Below are 21,829 nucleotides of genomic sequence, written 5' to 3'. Positions count from 1 at the left end.
AGTGCAATATAGGAAGAAAAAAAAATACTAGTAAAATAAAGGCATACAGATTAGAATGAATGGAATAAAACCACCTTTATTTGCAAATAGCATAATTTTCTGTGGAGAAAAATCCCAAGTAATTTATTTAAAAGTTAGTAGAACTAATAAGTGAGTTTAGCAAAAATGAAGGAAACAGATCAATTTTTGTATATTATATTTCTGTATTTCTATATAGTATTTCTGTACTTATATTTCTATATGGTAGCAATGAACTATGGTAGAATGGGAATTTGAAACAGCATAAAAAATGAAATGTTTAAGTAGAAATCTAACAAAATATAGTTTCTATATGTTGAAAAATATAAACATCTAATGAAAAAAAAATCAAAGAAGACCTGAATAAAAAAAAAGTTTATATCATGATCAATGTTGAAAAACTCAATAAATATGAGATATAAATCATTCTAAACTGAACTGGATTCAATGCATTTCCAATCAAATCCCAGAAGATATTTTCTTTCAAAATTAATGTTAACTCTAAATTAAAATTAAAATGCAAAGGAACTAGAAAGCCAAAATAATTTTGAAAGAGAACAAATTTAGAAGATTTCACACTACCTAATTTTAAGACTTTGTGATATTGGTGAAAGAATAGGTATATACATTGATTAATAGAATACAATAAATACCAAAGATAGAATGGCATATATGTGGTCAATTTATTTTTCATAAAGATGCAAAGGTGATTCAATGAAGAAAGGATGGTTTTGTAAGAAATGGTGCTGCTAGAACAGTTGGACATCTATATGCAAAACAAAATAAAAGTTTTAACCCATACCTGTACTACATACAACAAATTTTACATATATATGTAAAACTATAAAACTTCTGGAAGAAAAGATATGAAAAATATATTTGTGATCTTGATTTAGACAGAAATCCCTTAGATATGATACCAAAAATATGATCCATAAAGATATTGATAAATTGAATGCTACATAATTTAAATTTTTTCTTCAAAAGACAGTGTTAGAAGAATAAAAACACAAACCACAAACAAGGAAAAAATATTTGCAAAACACGTATCTTCTAAAGGACTTGTATCTAGAATTTATAAAGAACTCACTAGTCTCAATAATAATAATTCCCAAGTTCTCAATAATATTAATGAAACTCTTGAGCCTCAAATAACACAATAAAAAACATGGGGGGAAATTGCAATACATATTTCATCATAGAAGATATACAGATGGCAAGTAAGCACATGAAAAGATATTGAATATCATGAATCACTGGGAAAATAAAAATTAAAACCACAATGAGATATCATTATATTCCTATTAAATTTGAAGGAATACATTTTTTTAAGTGAGGGTGGAGGCTAGAGAGCAGTACCACATTCTGGCAGGGATATGGCCCATCTAAAACTCTCATATATTGTTAATGTAAAATGGAACCACCATTTGGGGAAATATTTTGGCAGTTTCCTACAAAGCTAAACATATGCTTATTATATGACTCAGCAATGCCAATGCTGGGTATTCATCCACAAAATGTAACAACGTGTGTTCATACACAAATCTGTAAGCAAAATATGTACTGGGTTTATTTTTAATCATCAAAAACTAGAAACCACCCAAATGTACTTTAACTGGCAAACAGATAAACAAATTATGATACTTCTGTGTAATGGAATAGTACTAACAAATAAAAAGGAAAGAACTACTAATATCCACAACAACTTGGATGATTACATTAAGCAAAAGAAATGAGACTCAAAAGTCTGCATACTGTGTGTTCCCATTTGTATAACACTCTGGAAGAGGTCAAATGTATCGTGGATGTTACTGTTGAGGCCGAGTGAGAGCATGCATTCTTGGTCTGCTCTGTCCAATTTCGTAGCCACTGCACACTTTGCTATTGACTTTAAACTGTGACTAGTCCAAAGAGGGATTGTATAAAATACACGCCAGATTTCAAATATTTAATTGACTATAAAAAATTTAAAATATCTCATTAATAATTATTTTGTTGGTTCCATGCTGAAAGGGTAAGATTGACATATTGCGTGAAGGCCTTGGGTGGGCTAGAAGAGGTCAATGAGAGTAAAAGGACATCTGTATAAGAGCGATGCATACATATGGGTCTTTCAAAATTTGTAGAACTCTACACTAAAGAGAGTGGATTCTAATATATTTAATGTATATCTCAATAAACCTGTTCCCCAAAATTAACAGTTACCACTTACCTCATATACTTTTAAGAATTTTCAAATCCTCACATAAATGAAAGTATCTACCATTGTTCCTTTTTTGCAATGAAATGACAAAACTCTAGAATAGTGTTGCTGTATATTTCCTAAGGTAAGCCATGAGAGTGGGCCACACATAACATTTTAAATTTTCCAGTAGCCATGTTTTTAAAAATCATTTAAAAAAACAGATGAAATTAATTGTTTAAAATCTTTATTGTTAGAAGTATCACATATGTCCTCCTTTTACTCTCACTGACCTCTTCTAGCCCACCCAAGGCCTTCACGCAATATGTCAATCTTATCCTTTCAACATGGAACCAATAAAATAATTATTAATGAGATATTTTACATTCTTTATAGTCAATTAAATATTTGAAATCTGGTGTGTATTTTATACAATCCCTCTTTGGACTAGTCACAGTTTAAAGTGCTCAATAGCAAAGTGTGCAGTGGCTATGAAATTGGACAGAGCAGACCAAGAACGCATGCTCTCACTTGGCCTCAACAGTAACATCCACAAAACATTTGATGTACTGAATTGCATTTAATTTAATATTCTACTGTGAGCTATAAAAAAGAATCACAATTTTGCAATGGTTAAAAAGAGAGAAATGTCACTTAACTATTTGAACATCAAAATCAAGTTACAGGCAATTCCCAAGTTTTACATTAAAAGCTATTATTCTCTGTTCTGATGCAGATTCTCTTTTTTAAAAAAATATATTTTTATTGATTCAGAGAGGAAGGGAGAGGGAGTGAGAGAAACATCAATGATGAGAGAGAATCCTGCATGCCCCCTACTGGGGACCAAGCCCACAACCCAGGCATGTGCCCTGACCAGGAATAGAACCATGACCTCCTGGTTCATAGGTCAACACTCAACGACACTGGCTGGGTCAGACTCTCTTCTTAATAGAAATCTAAGTGCCCTTGACATCAATATACATAGTCCCCATGTAACAACAAAACCTCTGATTGACAATCCTATATAATGAAAGGCTAATATGCAAATCGACCAAACAGTGGAACGACAGGTCGCTATGACATGCACTGACCACCAGGGGGCAGATGCCCACACAGGAGCTGCCCCCTGGTGGTCAGCATGCTCCCACAGGGGGAGCACTGCTCAGCTAGAAGCTGGGCTCATGGCTGGTGAGCACAGCAGCAATGGTGGGAGCCTCTCCTGCCTCCACGGCAGCGCTAAGAATGTCTAACTGAAGGCTTAGGCCCGCTCCCAGAAACCATCAGTTGGACATCCCTGGGGGCTCACAGTCTGGGGTGAGGAACCCCTCCCTCGAGTGCATGAATTTTGTGCACTAGGCCTCTAGTCTAATATAAATATAGTGGTGGTGGGGAAAAACCCACAATATTTTTGTTGCCTAAGTTGACCAATCAGTGAAATTATTATAATGGTTATTACACCCCATACAACCACAGTGCTTTCCCACAAGACTAGAAATCAGAAAGAATATGATATATTTCTAGTTTTTCCTGAGAATTAGGATTAATATCTTTCCAACCTAGAATGAGAAAAATTACACCTCCTAACCAACAGGTTTCTAGAGCATGTTAAAACTATATTAAAAAAGCATAGTAGGTGCTTAAAATGTTTACAAAATGAATAGATGTTGGAGAGATTATGAGTAAATTCTTATACTTTATTGGTGAGTGCCCAAAACTGTACAACCCTATGAGGATAATTTATCAAGACTGTTCAGAACTATATTTTGTAAATTTATTCTTTGATCTGTAAGTCCCTCCTCCAGGGATTTATCTAATAGGTTTACTTGCCCACAATTAAAGTGACTTATGAATAAGATTATCCATTACAGCTGTATCTATATATATAAACAGGGAATATGCTAAGTAGCTGAGCATCAAGACAGCTCAGGAGGAGCTGCATCATGACCACCCAGGAGGAGCTGCGCACGCAGATGGGCAGGAGGGGACTGCAAGCCGCGCCCACCCCAACGGACGCAGGGAGGCTGGGGCTGGCGGCAGGTCAGAGCAGAGACACAACACACAGGAGCTCCAGCCCCCACCCCAGCGGACACAATGCTGCAGCCGGCAGGCGCTATGTGGGTCAGGCGTGGGTCCCAGCCCCCAATGGGGTGCCTCCTCGCCAGGCAGGAGGCGGGGCACCTCCTCCTGTGATTTCAATCATGTGCTGGGTCTCTAGTGTAATTATAAAAGTCTATAAATAATGAAAATGTCCCTCTGTTAGGTACTAGTTAAATGAAAATCTATAAAACAAAACACTATAGAGATGGAGGGAGGAAAGAGAGAGAAAAAATGAAACTAAGTATGCATATGGAAATCTCTAAGCTATATTGTCTGTGCAAAAAGGCAATGTGGAGAATGCAAGTATAATATTTCCCTTTAGGGTAAAAAAAAGAGTGAAATGAAAATATATGTTAGTAGGTGCTTTTAGTTCCATAAAGAAGTTCTAAAAAACTACAAACAAACAGACCAAAAATAAATAAATAATTAAAAGTCATTTCCTTCCTGCAAGGGTCAAAGAATGGCATGAATGAGAGTTAGCAGCAGAAATTTGATTTTCATTTTGTAATTTTTAAGTTGGCTATTTGTTTGTAAATCCAAAGTCAATTCTATTTTAACTTTACCATTTTATTTCATTTTGAATTTTCTGGGCCTGCTTCAGTTAACGCTTCCCTTGAACTACCTAAGAGTAAGATATAAAAGGGTAAGAATCATTATTTTAAAGCAAATTTTTATAGTTACACTTGTTAGGTTCTACCTATATAACTCCCTATAATGGTTATAGTATCTTTATTATGTTTATTTGTAAACAGCTCCCTGTTTTAGAAAATGTAAAAGTATTCCTGATTTATGATTTTTCATAGTAACAGTTTAAACATAGAATACATTAAAATACTTTTTAAGAAGTACTTGATATATGGATTTCTTTGTAGGCAACACTATTTCAATAATGGATAAACTAAAAAATGTACTAGCTATGGAAATCTTAAATTGGATAATAAATGCTAACAGTGGAGCTTCCAAAAAAAGCTGCTTTAAGATGTGTAAATTGAATAAAAAGAAAAAATTTCAATGTTTTTCAGAAGTAAGGCTATAGCTGTGTTGGTAGTTAGATGTAAATAATATCAATCTTAGTTCACACACTGGTTGTTCAATAAAACAACATTCTGCATTCTTGTTTGCTATTTAGCTTAGTAGCTGATATTTATCCTTTATTCCACTAAGGAATAGGTAAATGTAATGCCAGTCATTCTCTCTTCTCACCATCCTGATCCTCCCACTCCATGGACCCAATGCTCATGTCAAGGATTTTAAATCCTGTGCAATGTTGAGGCTTCAGGAGTGGGATGGAGATGAAGACAGCCTCCCTCTCGTCATTGGCTGCCCACAGGTTAAAACCAAGATGTCTGTCACCCAAGCCCTCAGCATCCCAGCAAGGCCATTTCCTGCTGCTCTGTGCAGTTTTTCAGGGCACAGCAGGAATCTTTTCCCAATATGGGAAGCCTATCTACTTCCTCTTTAGCATCCTGCTATATTTTGGACACTGCCAGAAAGCCTGGTCTCTACTGCTCTGATAGCCACACATAACTCTTCCTCTGGCCTGGGTCAGTGGTCGGAAAATTCATTAGTCAACAGAGCCAAATACCAACAGTACAACGATTGAAATTTCTTTTGAGAGCCAAATTTTTTAAACTTAAACTATATAGATAGGTACATTGTTATTAACTTAATTAGGGTACTCCTAAGCTGGTCTTTGCTAAAAACGTCCTCAATCTGATTGAGGTACGTTCGCTGAGGTCGACCCCTTCCAACTCTCCCATCCACACTCGTTTTGTATACTTGTTTCAGATAGTGTGGATGGGAGAGTTGGAAGGGGTCGACCTCAGCGAACGTACCTCAAAACAATGTACAGTGGGGCCTTGACTTACGAGTTTAATTCGTTCCAAGACCGAGCTGGTTAAGGAGCTCGTTAAGGAGCTCGTTAATTCAAATTACTCTATCAATTCAATGCAAAAAATCTGCCGAGAGACAGCTGGTATCTCAAAAACCTCGTTAGTCGGGACACTCGTAAATCAAGGCCCCACTGTACCTCCCCCGCGCTGTGTAGTGGCCCGCCTGCGCCTCATCTCCCGTTGCCCGACTGACCGACACCCCCCACTTCTTCTAACGCCACTTCTTCAAAACAGACTCGCCCAGGCCGAAAACCGACTTCTGCGCATGGGCCACGAAGTTTCAATCTCACTGTACGTGCACGCCCGCACATGGTATTTTGTGGAAGAGCCACACTCAAGGGGCCAAAGAGCCACATGTGCCTTGCGAGCTGCGGTTTGCCGACCACTGGCCTGGGTGAATCTCTTTTTAGTCTCTCAAAACTCCTAGGTGATTCTGAGACTCATCTTGTCCAAAGTCAAAGATCAAGTCAGTACAAAGGCTGTATGTGGGGCCAGGTTTCCTAATACCCTAGCTAGACACTCTTTATAATCCATATGTACAGAGTAAAATCTACTACCATCCTGAAAAATCCAACAGAGCACTTGATGAATTATTTACTGCAAGAGAATGTGCAGTCACATGAACAAACTCACATAAGCCATGTGTATTTAGGATCGACACCTCTGACCGAACGCTTAACATGGAGGAGTCATGTTGCCAGAAACTCAACAAATACTGTTCCTTTGAATCTTCCATGTGCTGAAGGAGGAAGATGAGATCCAAAGGATTTCAGTTAATTTCACAGTGCCTTCTTGTGGCCCAGCGAAAATTTGTGGCCGAGCCTGGTTGAGTCAGAGCCTGAAGTCAAATCATTAAGGTGCACTGCTCTGCTACATGTACAGAGAGAGCACTGTTTTCATGTTTAGCACATGGACATCTAAACCTACCGAAAAGGGAATGATGTCTAGCTGTAAATTAGTCTGTTAAGTACGGCTGATGACTTAGCTTCCATATGATGCATCAACACTGTCCCACAACTGAACACACGCCACTGCCCTTACAGCTATACTGACATCTCCTGAAAGGCTGTGCTAGCAATCTGTGATTTAGAGCCCCCACCACAATATATATATCATCCTGAAAAAGAATTCTTAATTACCACCACAATATTTCAAAAAGCCAAGTCAATGTTTTAAAGTATATTTTATGATATAATTATAACAGAGGAGCTGAACACTCACATAACTGTATTGACTCCAGTAAATTTGGAAGTAACAAGATATATATCTATCTCTCTATATTACGCCCTTCCTCCTAGATTTGTTGTTTCCAAGTACAACCTTCCACAGATCAATCATTTTAAATACATTCTGCAACGTAAGCCCATTCCTGATGTTACATAATTGGCTTCTATTTTATCAAGATTGAAAACAATTTATGGCCTGATAGTGTCTCAAGTTTATTACACAGGATTTTATTTTTATAGACTACAGTCTTCTCAAAAAAAAAAACACACAAAAAAACAAACAACAAAAAAAACAAAACACAACTGGTCTGTTTTCACATAGCTGTGCATAGTTTTATGAGCCAGAGCCCAGGGCGAAGAGCCACGCAGGACTGATTAGGGCCAGCGTGTCTGATTGGAGCTATGGAGACTCCACCAACACAAGGGCAAGGTTGGGAACCCACCTTTCTTCAAGGCCATGCTTTGAATAGTGTAGGAAATCAATAAATATTTCTATTAATTTGCTCAGAAAGGGTTTTACAAATGCTTAGGCCAGGGGTCCTCAAACTTTTTAAACAGGGGGCCAGTTCACTGTCCCTCAGACCGTTGGAGGGCGGGACTATAGTTTTAAAAAAAACTATGAACAAATTCCTATGCACACTGCACATATCTTATTTTGAAGTAAAAAAACAAAACGGGAACAAATACAATATTTGTATTTGCCACGGGCTGTAGTTTGAGGACCCCTGGCTTAGGCGGTCTTACTATTCTGTTTATTCTCTTTAAAAATCGGTACTTCTCAAACTTTAATTGCATACAATATGAATCACCCAGGGATCTTTTCTTAAAAGCATATTCTATTTCAGTTGGATTAAGGACTGAGGTTCTGCATTTCTTACAAGCCCCTAAGTGATGTTCATGCTATTAGTCCAGGAAACAAACCATGAGAAGCAAGGCTATAAACCTTCCTTCAAAATAGATTCGTGCTTATATCATTGTGCTGTCCCTAACTTATCAGACTAATTGTCATCTATTTGTCTATGTTCTTTTCTAAACTATAACCTCCTTGCAACCGGAGACTTGTGTTTCAGTGCCTAATGAATAATTAATATTCAATTAACATTTACTGAATATTGATCGACCAATGAAAGAATATACATAAAATACACTTTTATACACACACTGAAATACATGTAAACACTCCCCTAGCTACCTTCTCATAAAAATGTTACCAGGGCAATGGTGATTTTTTAAAATCAGAGAAAAATTCCTAATTATAATCATGGCTAATATTAACTCATTTAATCCCACAACAGCCCTTTATGAGGTGATGTCATTATATTCCCTATTCTAAAGGTAGAAATGGAGGCATAGACATGTTAAGTGTCTTATCAAAGTTTGTACAGCTTGAGTCATTGCTGGTATATGAACCTAGGCAGTCAGGCCCCATAGGTCATGCATCTAAATACTACACCATGAAAATGAAAAAGAAAGGAAAAACAAAAGTATCTATCTGTGACTTTCTCAGACTTCTTAATATGCTTTACATCTGCAGAATGGGGTCAGACACAGTGTAAAGACTACTCACAGAATTCTCTACACTGACATTCTTGGATTTAATCCAATTCTCGTGCAACCCCACAGGTTTATGTTATAAAGCAATGTGTCATTTTTCTGGGACACGAATGTGAATAACAAAAGCTATGCAAAGGTTATCCATCAGAATAGGACATTTGGCTGGTATATGGAGGGAGACCAATAAAGTATAGCACCTACATGAACATATTGCTTTATTTTTCTCTTCTTATCTTTGTGCACATAGAATTCCTGAAAAATGGTGTTATTGTGGTATTCTTAAATTTTGGATTTGCAAAGATTTTTATCCCTAGAAAAATGTCAAGGACCTACACCATGTTCTTGGCTGACATTCACTTATGTGGGCACCTAAATTATAAATCTTTGCATAATCAAGAAGAGAGAGAGATTGTGTGCATTTAAAACATATCAGCTTTCATTATGGGAAGATAATGCATAACATTGTTCTGAAAGAGAAAAAAAATCATACAACTATTTTAAGAGATAAATCACTATGGTAACCATTTCTCTGTTCAAATTTAGAAAGGCAATGCCTTCTGCTACTGGAAGATTCTCTCAGCTTACAGCAGCAACTATTACATATTATTTTATATCAGGGCTTTTTCTTGTCTTATACTGAATAAGTTTCCATGTTACCTTAATGGCAAATCCCTTATCATTCTACAGAATGACTCATATTGCATATTTAATTCTTAAATGAAAATGTTATTGGTTGGAGCATCCTAAAAGACAAAAATAATGATAAAATATATCTCATCCAGCATGTTAACAGAGGGTCATACATATCTTGAAACAATCAGGTGGTTCTATAGTCATGATTTCAAATATGTGTAAAGTTAAATTTTGTCCAGAAAACGATTTCCTAGATTAATAAAGGAAAGTTAATATGTATAACTCTGTATTGTGCATCAAAATAACTTTACCTACGTTATATTTTTTACATTGGGAGATCTTCCTGCTCTCCCATACAATTATATATCCTATATAATAAAAGCCTAATATGCAAAGTGTCCAGTAGTCTGCTCATCTGTTCAACCAATCAAAGTGTAATATACTGATGATATGTTAAGGCCACTCAACAGCTCACTATGACGTGCACTGACCACCAGGGGGCAGACGCTCCAACCAGTAGGTTAGCTTGCTGCTGGGGTCTGGCCAATTGGGATGGGTGAGATGGGCCGGACACACCCTGAAGCCCTCCCGTGTCCCTCCCTGGCCCTGATCATAGGCCCCGATCGTGTACTGATGGGGTCCCTCAGCCTGGCCTGTGCCCTCTCGCAATTCAGGACCCCTTGGAGGATGGCAGAGAGCCGGTTTCAGCCTGATCCTGCAGGCCAGGCTGAGGGACCCCACTGGTGCACGAATTCATGCACCGGGCCTCTAGTGTGTTATAATGAAAAAGGCTTTCCCAAGCAGTGGCAAATATTTTCCATATTTCCTGCAAACAGGAAAGACCATAAAGTTTGTTCTACTTTAATAATACTTCCCCGACCCCACTTAGCCCCTTTAGTGCTTACTGCACTGACACCTGAGAACTATAATTTCAGGACAATAATAATTGCAATAATAACTATTATGCATTAAACACTTGCTATGTACCAGGTCCTGTTCTAAGATTTCACATGGGCACTAGATTTACAAATTTAGTACAACCAACAATAGTCAGAGATAATTACTTTTAAAGAGTTCAGATTTGCTTATTTAAAAAAAAGATAATAATTGGCTTTGAGTATAATCAATCTCTTTCAATCCTCACGACAACACTATGAGCTTGCTCAGGGACCATAGATATTACACAGATCAACTTCCGTGTCCTATAAGTCCTCCCTGAATCCACTGTACAGATTAAGAAGCAATCATTTTTCCCTTAGTGCCAAGTTTATGAAATGAAATAGGCAAGGCACTGAATGTAGATGTATTAATAAGACCTCAGGCTTATTCTGAATAAAGAGAGAAAAATGGTAGGTGAAACGTATAGTAAATATTCAACATTCCAAATCATGAATACACATGACACCAGTATTTCCTGTAATAATATATTAAAGCACCATAGTTTTGTTTGTTTATTGAAATATCCCTGGTATTCTGAATTTATACTTGATGTAAACAATGATATTATAAGTGCTACACTATACTAGCATTCATACAGGAGGAGGCCTGCAATTTAAACATTTGCATATATATCAGATGAATATACTGTTGTTATATGTTACTGCTACTTCTTTTTTTTTTGTAAGAAGGTAGATGAGTAAATAGTAAGAAAAAAGCAAGCATGCTTATGATTTAGGTAGTTTGCTATAATATATTGGTGTATCAAATTATTTAATCAATTAGATTTTTTGTTTATATACAACTATTACTTCCAAGTAAGCACCCTCATAAACTATTTTTTTAAGTATTAACTATAGCGGATATAATAAAATAGCAATAAAATGTACTTCATCACTGCACCTGATAAATACCTGAAATTCACCAATGTGATGAACTTTCAATTATAAATAATTACCTATATCCACATCATTAAAAAATCTAATGGGTTAAGTATGTCATCTCATGGCAATACTATTATGGCACTTCCTTTTCCCTAATTCTGTTCTATGCTTCCTTGTTAAAAATCAGCTCTGTTTATATAACACTGCAAAGATGCAAATTAGTAGTAACAGAAAGGATTTTTACCCTTTAAGTAGATTTTTAAAAAAGGACAATTTTCACTAATTATTCCAGATATGTGTTCTACATCAATCATTTCTTATGCCCTGTATTTCCTGAGAACAAGGCTCATTCAGCCCAAAAGAATGATTTTATTTGAAGTCTTTTGTAACATAGGTAAATTATTTCTTGCAATAAAGTCCCAAAGGGCTTTGCAAAATTTCAGTTAGGTGAGCTGAGAGTATAAAGGTCTAATAATCTTTCTGGCCCCTTGAGAGTACTTAATTTATGAGTTATACCTAAATACCCTAAGGAAATGGAAACGGGCAATTTCTTTATTTCACTGTGCGTGTTCAGACCACCCATTAGTCCTAAATTATTAATCCTAACAACTCTCCTTGGAGGCAGGTAAGAGGCAGGCTCATTAATATTGCCCCCCAAATAAGGAAAGGAAGCTCTGCCTGTACCCACCCTCTCCCCTTCCTGCTGCCAGGCAGCTGACATCTGAATCTGACCAGGGGTCCATATCCATGGGTCCTGAACACACAAGCTTAAATGGGCTTGCTTATTTCTACTTTTCTATTATTGAAAGAGAAGTGGCAATCTGCTTTCAGAGACCAGCCTATCAACATCTCCTTCCTGGGCTGGTCTGACCTTCAGGCCGTACAGCTGCCTGAGTTAAGTTAAAAATGGACTGCCAATCTGGCTTTCATTTCTGCAGCTCTGCCTCCCAGTGTCCTCCCACTGATCTGTTGATCACACCCTCCTTACTCCTTCTGCTGTTGTTTTTCTGACTGAGTTTTTAGCCTGGACAGCTGAACCTTTCAAGGCCCTAACCTGCAGATCCTTGTACCAGTGACAAAGTAATCCTAGAGGGCTGGGAGCCAACACTAGAACCTCCTGCTCTTTGAAAGCCTTTCCCTCCAGGCATCCCCACCCTTTCCTTCCCTGGACCCACCGCCGTCATTGGGAATGGCCACTCTGAACAGATCGTCCCCTGCTGGCACACCAACGCAGGAAACGGGTAGCTCAGAAACTTTGCAAGAGAACATGGTTGGCTTCTTGCCAATGGGTTGTTGACTGTTTCCTGGGCTCCTCTGTCCCTCTGGTTCAAAACTGCGCATCAGGCCTCACAGAATTGATCCTAAGGGGATATAAAGCTGCCTCTTCATTGCCCAAAGCCCCTTCACGACCATCCCAAACCCAAATTCTTCTTCCCCCGGACAGGGCTCGCCAGAAACTTCTGCCTCTGGGAATGACAATTGCTCCACGCCACCAGGCGGGTGGAGGAGGCCGCTATCCCACTAATGGTTTTGTTTAGTTTCTTGGCCAACTCTCCTTCATTCAGCCTCCCGGCGTCCAGGAGCCAGGTCTAATTAGAAGAGTACCAGGCTCTCCCTTCTGGTGGAGAAAACGCATTAGTCATAGATGAAACAGCACAGAGCGTGCGGGGAGCCCGGGGGTGCGGGGGGTGCAGACCCTTCCTAAAATGTGCAGAGCCTTGGATGCCTGAGAGGAAAGCTAGAACTGACCGCGCTCAGGAGAGGAGGACAGGGACGCGGGGTGGCGCTGACTTGGTTAGAGCCCAGAACTAAGTGCATAAACGATGCTCATTGAACATGGAAACAGAGTCAAGCCAAGTGTTCGTACGACACCGCAAAGCGGCGGGTCACGGTAATAGACAAAGGGCGGAAGGCTCCCCCCCCCCCCCCCCCCCAGCCCGGGACAGGATCTCCAGGGCCCCGCAGCGTGAACGCGCGGGAGCGCGCGCAGGCGGAGGAGTGGCCCCAAAGAATCCAGGTTGGTGGCAGAGGGGGTGGTCAGTTTGGGGGCGTGTGGTGCACCCGGAGTTGCAGTCACGGTAACCTGGGGCCCACCCGGGAATCAGCTGTGTAGCAACAGTGCTGCAAGCCTGTGCGCAACGCCGGCGGCTGCGCCTAGGGCGGCAGAAGTGTCGGGTGGAACTGCAACCCCGGGCAGCGGAGGGGCGGGACCGGGGCGGGCGGGCAGGTAGGCGGGGCGGGCCGGCCGGCCGAGGACCCGGGCCTATAAAGTGCTCGCTGCCCCCGAGGCGGCGCAGTTCAGTGGGGCGGGTGCTAGGTGGGTTGGGACCTAGCGGGGTGCGGATCGCTGCCGGGGTCAGCAGGTCCCAGAGCCCCCCAGGGAGCAGGCTCCAGCGGAGAGTGTCTGCCTCGGTTTACCCCCTGCCTCGGTTTACCCCCTGATTCATTTTACCCCGCAGTGTGACCAGCGAGCGCATCGGCCTCAGCCAACTCCCGGCAGGTGAGCGAGGCGGCTGCCCGGATGTGGGGTGCGCAGAGGCGGGGGCCCGTGGTGCCCGGGCCGGGCGGTGGAGGGGGCTGAGCTCCGCGGGACAAGTCGGCTGACTTTGAATGGGTTTCAGGTGGTGGCAGTAGCTGGCGTCTCCGCTCGCGAGACTGCAAACTTGAGTTGCAGGGAGCGGTTCCTTCCCTTTGGAAAAGGAGTGCGGGGCTAGTTCGTTCTGGGGACGCGGGGCGTTTTAGGAGCCTCGGCACGTCTTTCCGGCTCTTGCCAATCTGTCCTGGTTGCCTGCTTTTTCCAGCGCCCCAGGCCGTTCTGCCCCGCGAGGGAAACGGAGCCGTTGACCATGGTTGCAACTGGCAGTTTGAGCAGTAAGAACCCGGGCAGCATTTCAGAGTTGCTGGACCATGGCTTCTACCCGGGGAGCCTGATAAATGGTGAGTTTCCCAGTGCCCGCCTCTCTCTGCTCCGAAGGTTGCAGCCCCTCTATAGATGGGATCGGATTGGCAGGTAGGCGGTATCGCCCCTTTCCTCAGTGGAGGTGCCACAAAATCCATCTGAGAAAACTTCTTTCCAAACTTTCTAGCAACTTCTGACCATGGTAGTGAGAAACAAAATAAATAAATAAATAATAAATACTGAGGGCTATATAGGTCTAGTATGTTGCTAAGAGGCTCTTTGGGATGAAAAGTTATGTAGGTTCCTTACCCTAGTTGGTTGTAAAGTTTTGGTGAATTTTAAGTGTTCAGTTATGTATGTTTTAACAAGTGTAATCATGGTAGTCACTACCATGACCCTCTCGCCCCAAATTCCCATGTACCTATTTGCCATCAATTCTCTCCTCTCCCTCTTCCCCGTTTACTTTTGCCTCTAGAGTTTTGTGTCAATGGAATCACAAAATATGTAGTCTTTTGTAACTGGTTTCTTTCCTGCAGTTCAATTATTTTGAGATCCTTCCGTGGTTTCTGCTTCTATCAGCATGTGTTCCTTTTTATTGCTGTGTAGTATTCTATTTGTGGCTATATCCATTATTCTGTTTTTAATGCCAGAAGAAAATTTTAAAACTGCCCTGATGCTGGTCATGCTGTCATTTGCAATTTTAAGCAGCAGTTTCTAAGTGCACACATTGCTCTGCGGTGAGGAGCTGTGTGGGCACAGGCCAATCGCTGAAGACCTTTGGGCCCTCCTCATTTAGAAGGCAAAGTGGCTGATCTAATTTTATAGGCCAACTCTCTAAATTCTCTGTCTTCAGCATATGAAGCCTTATAATTTGGATTGCATTTGTTTTATTTAGTTATAAAAAAAAACAATGATCTAAGAGAATACGCAATGTGGGGAAACCACAACAGCCAATGAGGGTGAAGTAGGCTTAGGGAACGGAGCCCGCTCGACCTCTGCCTGCATCCAATTGACTGTGTGTATGGCATCTTGCCAAGTGGTAGGATTAATTTGGAAGGAAGGTGACCAAATGCAGACCTATCTCTTTTCCTTGCGCAAATCTAATTTTGTTTTCCTAGGACTATTTTGTTTTGGTTGGCCATGGAAAACTACCCAGCTAGTTATAAATATCCCGGTGGACCTCAAAGGTCTTCTTTGAGCAATTTTTAATCAAAGAGGTTGAAGCTAAAATTGGAATTTACAGGTCATTCCAGTAAAGACTTTTAAAGAAAGAAACAGATTTAATAAATATGTAATATAGCTCATCAGATTCATCCTAAAATTTATCACTTAACAATAGCAAAAATTTGGTATTTTAAAGAAATAAACTCATATAATATCAGAGTCAGAAGGTAATAGTTCCTTAGTGTAAAAAAAAAAAAAAAAAAGTATATAACCATTTTTACTCTAGAAGTAATGCATGTTCCCTGTAAAATAAATTGAAAAGTTTCCTAAGCAAGTAAGAGAGCAAGAAATGAAAGAAAATCACTAATAATCTAGGATACCCATAGATTTTTGATCCATAGTCTTTAAGATTGTGTGTGTGTACACATAAATTTAAAAAATAAAATGGTTGTATCCTATCCACTGCATTTATCAAAACCTTTATTTCCACTAGTTAACAGCAAAGGGAGATCAGCTGATCTAATATTGGATAAATATTGGAAGCAGGTAGATGTGGTAGAGACCGATGTTGCTATCTTGGTATGTTTTTCCTGCTCCTGGATTTCTTTCCTTTTTTTTTTTTTTTTACTTCAAACTTCTATTTTCTACAGATTTTGACTACTGGGATTATGTTGTTCCTGAACCCAACCTCAATGAGGTAATATTTGAGGAGACGACTTGCCAGAGTTTGGTCAAAATGCTGGAGAACTGTCTGTCCAAATCCAAGCAAACCAAACTGGGTTGCTCCAAAGTCCTTGTCCCTGAGAAACTGACGCAGAGAATCGCTCAGGACGTCCTGCGCCTCGCCTCCACGGAGCCCTGCGGCCTGCGAGGGTGTGTCCTGCACGTGAACATGGAGGTGGGCAATGTATGTACAAAGCTGGATCGGATTGTGTGTGACTCCACTGTGGTGCCCACTTTTGAGCTTACACTCGTGTTTAAGCAGGAGAACTGCTCATGGACCAGCTTCAGGGACTTCTTCTTTAGTCGCGGTCGCTTCTCATCCAGCCTCAGACGAACTCTGATCCTGAGCTCAGGATTTCGACTTGTTAAGAAAAAGCTTTACTCCTTGATTGGAACGACAGTCATTGAAGAGTGCTAAGAGGGAAACATTTTGCTAGTAAAAGGTCCTTTTTATGATTGGGTAATAAAACTCTGCAGCTGCTTAGTCACAGTCATTGTAGTTTGCCCTGCCTGCTTTCAACGAAAAACCCGCAGTCAAGTTCTTCTGCATTTCATAGTCACACCAAGCCCAGCGAAAGGGGTTATTCTGTGGCTTTTGAGAAATGACCCCCATGTCTGCATTATATCACTTTTTTTTTTTAACAAAATGGAATGGCATGGAATAAGGAAGGAAAAGGAGCAATCTACTTCAGCTTTGTATTTGACTACACAAAGTTTTCCATGTAGTCTTGCTGATAGACTATTAAACCAACTTTGTTTAGTTTGATTTTCATATTGCTTTTTTTCTTCTGTAAGTTTTCAGAGTGACCCTATCAATCACAGAATCTTACTGAGTGATGCTTAGTCCATCAAAACATCCAGAAGCCCACACCACCAATTTCCTGCCCCTACCCTCATTTGAAGGGTCCTTATACAGGAGAATAGAATTAAGTGGGTGAGCATAATTCACACTTAAACCCATGCAAGAGTGAATAAGAAACTATCAGGAGAACACAAGTACTTCACTGTTTTTTTGCATACTCCTCTGGGTATTTTTGTTTGTTTGCTTTAGTGTGTGTTTTTAAATATGTTTTATTGATTTTTAGAGGAAGGGAGAGAGAGAAACATCTATGTGAGAGTGAAACATTGATTGGCTGCCTCCTGCATGTCCCCTACCAGGGATCAAGCCGTAACGTGGGCGTGTGCCTTGACTGGGAGTGGAATCAGCAACCTTCCAGTGCACAGGAAGATGACCAACCAACTGAGCCACACCGGCCAGGGTTTCACTCTTCTGTTCTAAAGAGGTGGCATAAACTGAAGCTGCCATTTAATAACTACAGTATTGTTTTACATAACTTCATGGACAATATAAACTCAGTTTTTCTAGTTCTCAAGTATTGAGTGATATCTTTAAACTAGAAAAAATGGAAAATGTTAAGCTGTTATTTTGCATATAGTTCATTTCTGTTTTTTATGTGAATGCATATGGAGGTAGGACATGAGTTCTCAGTTCTCATCCCTTTCTCATTCATTTGATAATCTAGCTTCTTTTCACTGTTACATATGCTTAATCTCAGATGAACTCTCCCACCAGTCAGTGTTATCTCATATCTGGCCTCTCCTAGGAACTCAACTATCTTTACCCATTCTTCAAAGGAGATAGCTGTATTCTACCACTTTTCATTATTAAGATGGGTCTATTACAACAGACTAGAGAATGAAAGCCAGGATGGAACCCAGCTTTCTTCAACCTAGGATACCTGTCCCTAGGGAACAATAAAGGCCTTATGTTTTTCTTGTTCTTACTGCCTAGATCATTAGTCTTTTTTATGCTAATAAGAGAATGTAACCTCCACACTACAGTGTTCATTTCTGCAAGTCCTTCACATCCTTACTATAGGTCATGAATAAGGAATTTATTCACATCTTCTGTTCAAGCTATTAGCATCACTTTACGTACCTGAGGGAGGGTGGTAGGGACCGATGGCTTCATCCTGGTGTAACTCAAAAGCAGGTAGATCCTGTTACTCTTCCTATAGGTGACCTAAAACTTCACTATTCAAACCATAAAGCCCTCTCTAGGGCTGGGCCAGCATAAGTTAACCTTGTTTGGCATGTCTATTATTAGTTAGGGTTCTGACGGTCACTGTGATTCTGTGGGCGAGGCTTCTCTAGCAGGATGTAGAGCTGCTGTCCCTTCTCCTCTAAACAGCTGTCTTTTATGCTCACAAAGTGGTGATAATGGCTTATGGAGACCTTTAATTAATATTTCTGTTAAAGGAAATTAAAGTTTGTCTATTTTTGACAATAAAGCATCATATATTTTTAATTTTTTTGTCCTCTTTGTCTTTTCTGAGTTTTAGTCAATGATCACCCTAAAATATACTTGACAATATTTGAAGGAAAATGACAAAACATTTATCTATCACTTAAGTGTTTTGCTTCATAACTTTTCAAATACAAAAGTACATTTTATAGGGAGACAATAATTTGAGCTCCTTTGGCAACCACCTTTAAAAACAACAACTCATGGTGTAAAGGCTTTTCCTATAATTTTCCTAATGACCAAATGCAAGTATATCAAATTGTGAGATCCGTGTACATTTTTATTTTTATCAGAATATTCCATTTGAATCATGTCTTTCTAGTATCACTGTTATTCATCTTACCTATCCTTTCTGTTTCAAATTTTTGGTCATTAGCTCATATTTCTCTCACTACATAACACATTTAATAAGACTTGCTAACTGGTGAGCACTGTACTAGGTGCTTTATATAAATTCTTTCATTCCTCACAAGAGTCCTATGAAATGAAACTACTGTCATCTCCATGTCATAGATAAAGGACCAGACACAGAGAGGTTAAGTAACCTGCCCAATGCCACCAAGTTAAGCAACAGAGCCAGAGAATAAACCAAGCCAACTGCTGCCTCCAAAAGCCCAAACCAGCGCAGAGACCATATTCACAAAACCAAGAGTCTACAAAAACCATGTCAGAAACATTTGCCCCTAAATTCAAAGTACAATTCTTATGGTGGTTTCTTGTCAGGTAGGAAAAAGGAAGAAACTACAGTACTGACAATATCCCCCATTCACTGGAGCAGAACTATGCTTAGAATAAGAAGTCAAAATGTTTAAAAGATGCATTCCATTCCTTCCACCTTCACTATACAAGTAGCCTTAAAAAAAAGTGTGATCTGTGCCCTAGATATCTTTACTGAGAAATAAATCTGTTAGCTACAGTGCTTGATGGTCTCCTAAAATAAAGAAATGCCTTATTTTCCAGTTATTAGTAGAAAGATACCATTTTATAGTAATGATACCATTGGAAGTAACCCAGTTATTAATTAATAAGAAAGGAGCAAAGGGGAGGCTGGATAATATAGACAAATAGTTTGTGCCAGAAAGCTGCAGCTTAGCACTCTCCAGGTCTGTGCCCTGCAGATCCTGGGGATCCTGGGAAAAGGGATTGAAGAGAGAAAGAATAGACACATGCCCAGGAAGGTCTGAATAACATAGGAAAGGTGATTATCTGTCCGTCACACCTGGCAGCAGGTTATTGGCCAAAATAGTCATGGCCACTGCCAGAGACCAACCTGGGATACATAAGCTCCTGAACAAAGTGAGTTCCTCTTGCCCTTTTCTCTTGCTGCTCACTGCTGGCTCCTGGCTTGCAGGGCCCTCACACCCTGCACCAGCCCACATTGCCAACGGCCACATGGACCCCACACAATAGACTAATGGATTGCAACTAGCCTGATGCTCCGCCAGACTCAGCTCCGCCATGGAACGGAAACTTTGGACACTGGCTTTGCTTCTAGCTCTGCTAAAGCCATAGCTGCACCTTCTCGGGGACTGGTTTAAGGGAAATAGGACTTTAGAAATTTCGGGTTATAACTTCACACAAATAAAAATCACTGATTCTCCCGTGGGAGTCTTAGAAAATTCTTTTTCTCAAGATGTCATAAGAACCTGACCCCCAGCACCCAGTCGAGAAAGGGATTCCCCACTTCTACTGGTGGACACCCCACATCCACAAATAACAGAAATGGATTCAATATCCTGAATCTATTTCTCCAATGTTCTATATCCTCATGGAGTCAGCTTCATATTGCACTATGGACAATTTCCCATTTGCATGGTAGACGGATGTACAAGTATAGAAGTCTTAGGTCTACTACGTTCAGTTCTCAGTGATCTAGATTGGTTTAAACCAGGGGTGGGCAAACTTTGTGACTCGAGGGCCACAATGGGTTCTTAAACTGGACCGGAGGGCCGGAACAAAAGCATGGATGGAGTGTTTGTGTGAACTAATATAAATTCAAAGTAACCATGATTACATAAAAGGGTACGGTCTTTTTTTTTTTTTTTAGTTTTATTCATTTCAAACGGGCCGTAGTTTGCCCACAGCTGGTTTAAACAAATGACAACAACAAAATTCCAAGGCATGTTGTTGGCACATGAGGGAAGGAAGGGTACATGGTCATGAGCATCATGCAACTGTTCAAAACCCCAGACTCTTGTCTTGTTGATAGCTGTCCCTTCCCTTGGTCTTCACATTGTCTTCCTTCTGTACTGCTTGTGTCCAAATCTCCTCTTCTTATAAAGACCCCAGTCATACTGGATTAGGGCCCACCCTAATTAACTCATTTTAACTTCATTACCTCTTTCAAGACCATATCATATTGAAGTTAAGGCTTTAAACGTATGAAATTTGGGGCGGGGGGTGAGGGCGAACACGAACCAATTGAAATAGCCTAGGTAGGAAAGGAGAAGAGTCTAAACTAGAGAAAAGACAATCTATATTAAATATAACATGGTGACAATAATTTGTTCAAGAGTCATTACAAGAAAAAATGAACTCTCTTTGGTGGCTGGATATAAAGAAGAGAAAAAAGAAGTTACTGGTAAACTTCTGGTATTTAGGTTTTCCTGCTGCTTTTTAATGTAGACAGTAAAATCATCACCCAGAATGGATAATGAATACCTATAGAAGCTGCCAGAAGACTAATAGCTGCAGGTCTTATATCTGGCATCATTTCTCTTTTAATAACTGCTTTAGCTAGAGTTCCCTGGAAAGAGTCCGGGATGGAGATTTGTAAGCAGAAGGTTAATGCCCTTTGATCAACACCTCTAGACAAGAGAAGGAAATAGAACTGACTAAACAAAGGAAATAGTTAACAGTTGATACTGTCTCCTTGAAAGGCCTTCACGTGATCTCTCAGGAAGCTCTAGAGTTAGACTGCCCTTCAGAGTTATTTCCCCTGAGATGAGAGGCTTTGACTTTTATCCTTTCCTTCATTTACCAGACTTCGAACACTAGCTGCCTAAGAGAGGGATGCATGACTTTGGACAAGGTGGTCCTCTTTAGCTGAACACAAATCCTGAGGTGTTTACTCAGCTTTGAGCAGTCAGCCACCAACATTTCCAACAGCTTGGGTGGTGCCAGCCTCAGACATGAAGAAGGGATTTGAGTGACACATTGCAGCATCCACCCCAGTCCATCACTCGTAACATTCAGATCCATTTGTCATATAATAAATTCTGGGTCCAACACTTGCAGGATTTTGTCTGGTCTCTTTTCCTAGAGAAACTAATAGAGGAAGGTTAATAGGACAAACTGAAGCCCTGCCACTGCAGGT

At 40.1% G+C, this 21,829-nt stretch overlaps 1 protein-coding gene across 1 annotated transcript; it reads left to right on the top strand.

The window, feature by feature from the left end:
• The first annotated feature begins 13,691 nt into the window (after window positions 1–13,691).
• DDIT4L (DNA damage inducible transcript 4 like) lies at window positions 13,692–18,516 on the top strand. The gene is made up of 3 exons (XM_036340705.1): window positions 13,692–13,922; window positions 14,224–14,359; window positions 16,136–18,516. The coding sequence occupies exons 2-3, from the start codon at window positions 14,269–14,271 to the stop codon at window positions 16,624–16,626; spliced, it is 582 nt and encodes a 193-aa protein (XP_036196598.1). The 5' UTR covers window positions 13,692–13,922; window positions 14,224–14,268; the 3' UTR covers window positions 16,627–18,516.
• Window positions 18,517–21,829: the final 3,313 nt, after the last annotated feature.

This window comes from Myotis myotis, unplaced genomic scaffold, assembly GCF_014108235.1.
Source record: "Myotis myotis isolate mMyoMyo1 unplaced genomic scaffold, mMyoMyo1.p scaffold_m19_p_1, whole genome shotgun sequence".
In the NCBI taxonomy this organism is placed as follows: domain Eukaryota; kingdom Metazoa; phylum Chordata; class Mammalia; order Chiroptera; family Vespertilionidae; genus Myotis; species Myotis myotis.
This window is presented reverse-complemented; position numbering and strand designations above follow the sequence as displayed.